The sequence below is a fragment of the Elgaria multicarinata genome, chromosome 2 (assembly GCF_023053635.1).
Source record: "Elgaria multicarinata webbii isolate HBS135686 ecotype San Diego chromosome 2, rElgMul1.1.pri, whole genome shotgun sequence".
Lineage (NCBI taxonomy): Eukaryota > Metazoa > Chordata > Lepidosauria > Squamata > Anguidae > Elgaria > Elgaria multicarinata.
Window position 1 is genome coordinate 125,247,994 of NC_086172.1, and position 6,000 is coordinate 125,253,993.

General features: G+C 41.9%; 1 protein-coding gene across 1 annotated transcript in view; it reads left to right on the forward strand.

Annotated features, from left to right (window-relative positions):
- The window catches only part of GALNT16 (polypeptide N-acetylgalactosaminyltransferase 16), a 164,684-nt gene extending 161,652 nt beyond the window's left edge, over positions 1-3,032 (forward strand). Inside the window, exon 15 of the mRNA XM_063117587.1 lies at positions 974-3,032. Within this exon, the coding sequence (XP_062973657.1) occupies positions 974-1,111 (138 nt within the window). The 3' untranslated portion in view covers positions 1,112-3,032. The remainder of the gene's footprint in view (positions 1-973) is intronic.
- The last annotated feature ends 2,968 nt before the right edge of the window (positions 3,033-6,000 follow it).

Here is a 6,000-nt window from a genome sequence, read left to right on the forward strand (position 1 = left end):
GGTTGCATCTTCTTTGAGATGCTTTGTAGTCAGATACAGATATCTAAACAGAAAAATAGCCTTGTAAGAAGCAGCCCCAAGTCATGACATGGAAATTTGCTGAAGTAAATTTACTGAAGGTAAGAGATTCTATCAGGAAACAAAAGCAATCCAGTGTGAGTGGTTCAAAGATTTTGAGGTTTGCTTGTCATCCCTCCAACCAGAATTCCAGTTATCCAAATGCCTGAACTTGTTCCACCCCCTTAACCAAGTCAACCTCAATGCTTTAAGTGTCATACCGACAGAATGAATCTGAACATCCTAAAAGTTTGGGATGCTGTGAGACCTCAGTTCCTTTTATCATCGAGACATTTCACTGAATTAGAACTATCTCTATGAGTGGATTAATTAATTAATTTTGAAATTTCAGTGCATTTACCAGAAATGTAAGATGGTGACACTTGTGGAACATGAAACTGGAATATCTTGCTTAATCATCATTGTCATTCATCTGGCTGTTTTTGAGTGTGCAGAGTATGTCACAGACACTGACCAGATTTGCACAATCAAAACAAACCACTGTGGCTTAAATAAGGTTTAAATAAGCCATGGTGGCTTGTTTTCATCTCTGGTGTGTGCCGGCATGTGCTGGGCACCATTTGCCTAATTACCCTCCCAGGCACAGCTGCTTGTGTCATCCAAACCCATGGGTTATTTGAGGGTTGTTTCCTCCTCAAACAAGCCATGCCACCTGGGTTTGGATGACATGACAAGCTGCTCCTGGGCAGGTAATTAAGCAAGTGGCATCTGGCACACACTGGAGATTAAAACAAGTCACTGAGGCCTATTTAATCATGTGAACTGGCCCAATATCTCAGTTAATAGCTTTACTTTGTGCTTTAAAAATAAAAGCAAGAAACAGCAAAGAAGGAGACCAGTTTCATATCTTGATGTCATTCTTTCTCTTTCCTCCCTTCTTTCCTCCGATTTGCAGAAATGGAAGATGAAAGGCAGCTTCATCCAGCACTTTGTCAGTGGCCTGTGCTTAGAGAGCCAGTCCAGCAGACTAGTGACCAACATCTGCCAGTCAGATATCCTGGGCCAACAGTGGGAGCTGCTCCAAGTCACATGATGGTTGCCCAGCGACGACTTCTCTGATGCTTTTGCATGAGACTCTGGGAATGGAAGGGGGTTAGGGTGGGGGATGAAGTTTTATTACCTTTAAGCCCTAAGTATTTTGATTGTGATCCTCAGCCAATAACCATTTCAGTTGAAATGTCAGTGTTTTTGGATTCATTAACAAGCACTCCACGATATATGGAACCACCACTGGAAATGGCCCGCCTGTTACCCCTGTTTTCCCAATGTGAGTAACACTATAGGAAATTCAACAGCAATTCAGGCTGGGGAAGGGAACATCCCAGTAACCAAGACTTAGGTGTGACCAAGACTGACTGACAGCTCTCCCCTTCCATTCTTCCCTCTCCAGGGAAACTTGTGGTCTGTGGTCCCATGGAGTTGTTGCAATTGGTGTCCATGACAGCGCTTATGTGAACCCCTGGTGGATTTGCTTGACCTCACTGGCTTTCAGACATGACATCACCTCTCATTTTGCATGTGTGTTGTACAAAATGGTTTTGGGAAAGCTGGCAAGAATAGTCATGGCTAAGTTATTGGGAGAAGTGTATTTGGGGGAAATGGAAGACTCAGAGGCGAGGGTCTTTATTAATTTGTTTTTCTTTTGTTTTTGTTCCTGTGTTTATTTCTTCACTTCAGTATGTTAATATCATTCCTTGCATAGCTATCACTCCTTATTTTCTCTGGTAGGTAAAGTTAAAGCCAACCCTCATTCGCTAAATGGTCTGGTATAATTTTTAAGGTTTGAATCCAAAGGTAAAATGTTATTTGAAATCACATGAACAAAAGGTCCACTTTTGCTTCATACAGAAGGCATAAGTGATGTGAGATGTTGTTTAAAACTGTATGTGTCTCGATCATTTACCTTTGTTAGCCCCCCATTAGGAAAACAATGTTCAGAAAATTAATGCTTGAGCTCTAGCAGATAGGTTATTGGAGGTCTTGAGACTGATGAATGTGATGCAGCAGTTGCTAGGATCCATCCATTAAATCCCACCCAGAAGGCATTAGATGATATTGCACTGACAGCCTGTGTTGGAAACGGTGCTTTCTGTGCTAAGCAGAGGGTCATGAAGGGCTCTGGAGAGAGCAGGTACCACTTCCTTCTGTCTTCATTAACATGTATTTGGGATACATTCACCTGCAGAAAGCAGCCCACAATATAATTAGTGTGTTCTTGTAAGCATGAGGTTATATTCAATGCTGGCCATCTGCCAGCAGAATGGAAACCACTGGTGTAATGGATTTCCCTCTCCCTCTGCGGTCCCCCCCACAAATCTGCTCCAGAGGGTTTAGGGGCCCTCCAGAGCACTTGAGTATATGCAGAGGTGGGGGTGGAGGGTGGAGGAGAGCAAAGGGAAGTTCCATTGCACAAACAGACGTCTGCTCATGTGATACTGGATTTAACCCATGGCTTGTGCCGATGAATTGGTACTGAAGTGGTCAACCTGTGCTTCTGTGTTAACAAATCTTATCAGAACTAGTTTTCTTTCTTGAGACTGAAGGAGTTACTGCCCAGCCTGCCCAGGGAGCATTCCTGTTCTTGAAGGCCATCTTTGCCTTAGTGTGTGTGTGTGTGTGTGTGTGTGTGTGTTTTCTCCTCCTTTGAGTGCAAAACATGAACTTAGACCCTTTGCTGACTTGCTTGTGATTCCTTTACATTTCCCAGCAGACAAAGTGCAAAGAGAGTGGTGCTTTGCTCCCGTGAAAGATCTACAGTCCTATAAATACTTGCTTGGGAATAAGCCCCATTGAACTCAGTGGAAATTTCTTTTGAGTAAACGCGCACAGAATTGAATAAAAGGTCAGCTGCAGGTTGTTGTTCAGCTGACCTGCAGCTTTGCATAGGTTGGTTGAGCATCAGCTAAATGCTGACTTGTAACCCTGTTGAAGGACCCATATGGCAAGTCAGCATGAATCCTGGTGCAATTCTTGTGTCATGATCTGAATCTAAAGCAGCATCCATAGTCTGGCCTTTTACTCTAACATAGTTCCCTTTGTCAAGGATACTACCTCCCTTCCCTCACAATTGTTTACAGTTGATGTCCACTTTCACTTATGTTTTTTCATAGCATTTTCCAATTTGGGGGGTGAAAATGGGGTATTATTTCTGAAAGTGCTGTTTCTACTATAGCACAGCTCCACCTAGAGGTTATATAATAGAAAGCAGGAAAGGAAAAGTTCTTTGTGTAGAGCTCGGATCTCAATTCTGCCATAAAACTTAAAGTAGATACAGCTATTAACAACCTCGTGTAGAAAAGGTCTAAGTGTTGCCTGTGTGCCAGCACCAGCATTACCCCTAATGTGTCCTTGGGAGGTATTGCTGCAAGTTCACATGATCTGTATCTCCAACCCTTCATCGGGCCATCTATCAACTGTCTTCTCTACTAAAAGCAAAAGTTAAAAGTTAAAGTAACGTAAGCTGCATTTGAGTATGTCTTCTGTCTAGCAGCACATTTGTGAGCAAGGAAGTACAGCAGAAAGCAAATATCAAGGGTTGATCAATCACCCAAACTACATAATTTCCCTGTTAAAAAAATAAAAATAAAATGCTCATTTGGCTCAGACCTGAATCTAATTGTATTCAGTTAGCAGACATATTAACTTTCCAATCTTTCAGGAAGACTCCAAGATTGTTAATCTCTGCAAAGGAAAGGACTGGCAACCAATCCCCGTTCTCCTTAAAATTACAGTCAGGACGTCATTCGTGCATGCTTAGTATCAGGCTTTGATTTTTCCCAGGATTGCTGAACTTCCATTCAAGCACAGAAATTCAAATGAAGTATAGGTGACTGACATGCTACAATTAAATAGTTAAAAATAATGATCCTCCAAAACATGTTTAGGTATCTGCACAAGAATATTAAAATTAATTTAATGGCCAATTCATGCAGAACCCCTAAAACGGGCACCAAGCCCCAAAGTTTTCCAAACTTGACATTATGCATTCTGGCTGGGCTTATATTGGGACAAAGAGAGTGGGACGTTACACTAAGATGTTGCCAAACATGACGAATGGCCACTCATTTGCTATAAGTGGTATTTTGTTGAATGGAAACCATTGGTTACTGACATGCCCTAATTTATTTAAATATTTTTAAATTTAAATATCTCCATGGCTGGCTGGGGTATGCGGGGAGCTGCAGGCCTTTTCTTCTGTCTAAATATGCATAAGATTGTGTCCTAAAAGCCTCATCTGGAAGAGCCCCATGTGTCTTAACCATTGCTAAGCAGGCACTTTAAATGACTGGGCAGAGCTAAAAGCCTCCAAGCCTGACGCACCATTCATCCAGTGAGGTGTCACAGTATTCAAATTCAAATAAAGCAAAGCTGTTTCCAAATGTCCACCCTCTATCTTGACATTATTAACATGATTTTCTTATGCTACTCTGCTGATGATGTTCCTGTAAAGCAGGTATGGGGAACACGTGGCCTTTCAGATGTCACTGGACCCATTAGCCCTAGCCAGCATGGCCAAGGGTGAGGGATGATGGGAATTGCAGCACACCAACATCTGGAGGGACACATGATCCCCATCTCTGCTTTAAGGCTAGACCTCTTAAAGATCGCAGCCTAGAAACACATGTAGGTTTGTATGTTCCTAGCTGACCAGCAAATAGTAAGCACTGTCTGATGGGATGGTGCAGTGTGTCTGTTTTGGAAGGCCTGAATCCAAGTCCTCTTGATGGGCAAGGAGTGGGGAAAGGGGTGGTGGGATTAACAAAGATGGTCTTGCAGGTTGGCAACACCATTCACCTGTTAGGTTCTATGCACATGGGTCCAATCCAGTGTGTTGATAACCTGCATGCTGTGTGTGAGGAGGGATTCAGCATTATGTTTTGGGCCTGGGGTTTCAGATCCAGCAGGGATGCTTATACCTGTTTTCATGGACATCCTCCACCTTCACTGGATCAACGAGAAAGTCCTTTTTGAAGCAAATCATATACTACTGAAGTAAAGCAGCTGAATTTATCCTTCAGCTTGTAAGAGCAGTCAGAACAAACAATGGCAAGTGATTTGTTTACAACAAAAAGGTGGAATAGGGTATTTTTAAAAAAGTTTTAATAAATTCTTATCCATTGTAATTGAATGTGCAGATTGGGAATTATCAGGATTTATTTAACAGGAGCCACAAATGCTGCCCAGAAGTACTTTTGGAAAGGTTTATTTTTGCTCTCTCCTTTCATTACAAAATGCACTTTGCCAAAAGTAATTTATGTGAACACAGGTTTGTTTTCCCCCTTTTCTTAACCAAAGCATGTACCAGAACCTGTCTGTTGAGATGCTGGAATAAACTCCACTTCTGAAAAACATGTTTCGTTATTTTAACGGGGTCCTGTCTTGGACTGCATTTGCATTAACACATCAGCACTGGATTACTTCTGGGACTGCAACAGCCCTTGAAACTGCACAGCTCTGCAGCTGTAAACTCAAACAAGTCTGCGGATAGCTCAATATAAAAGCACATTTAACTACCATTGAAAGAACAAGCAGTAGTTCCAAGTATCTTAACATAAAAAAAGAAATTTAGCATAGATGAAATAGCTAGGAAGAGAGTTTTTTTCTAAAATGGCATATGAGCTATACTCTCTTGCTTATTGCAAATAGAAGGATGTTCACACACAAAAATTTGCAGCATAAAATCCACTTTGGAGGCAATGTGGGGAGACCCAGAAGCCATTAGAACCTCAGCTGGAATTGGTGCACACTACAGAAGTGAGGTAGCTGAAGTAAGCACAGCATCAGGAGTAGACAAAGAAAATGCACAGTGCAAACTTATATGTGTCTCCTCAGACATAAATCCCATTAAGTTCAATGAAACTTACTCTCAGGTAGGCCCATTGGAGGGCAGAGTGTCATACCACTGCTTCATCACTTTTTTCA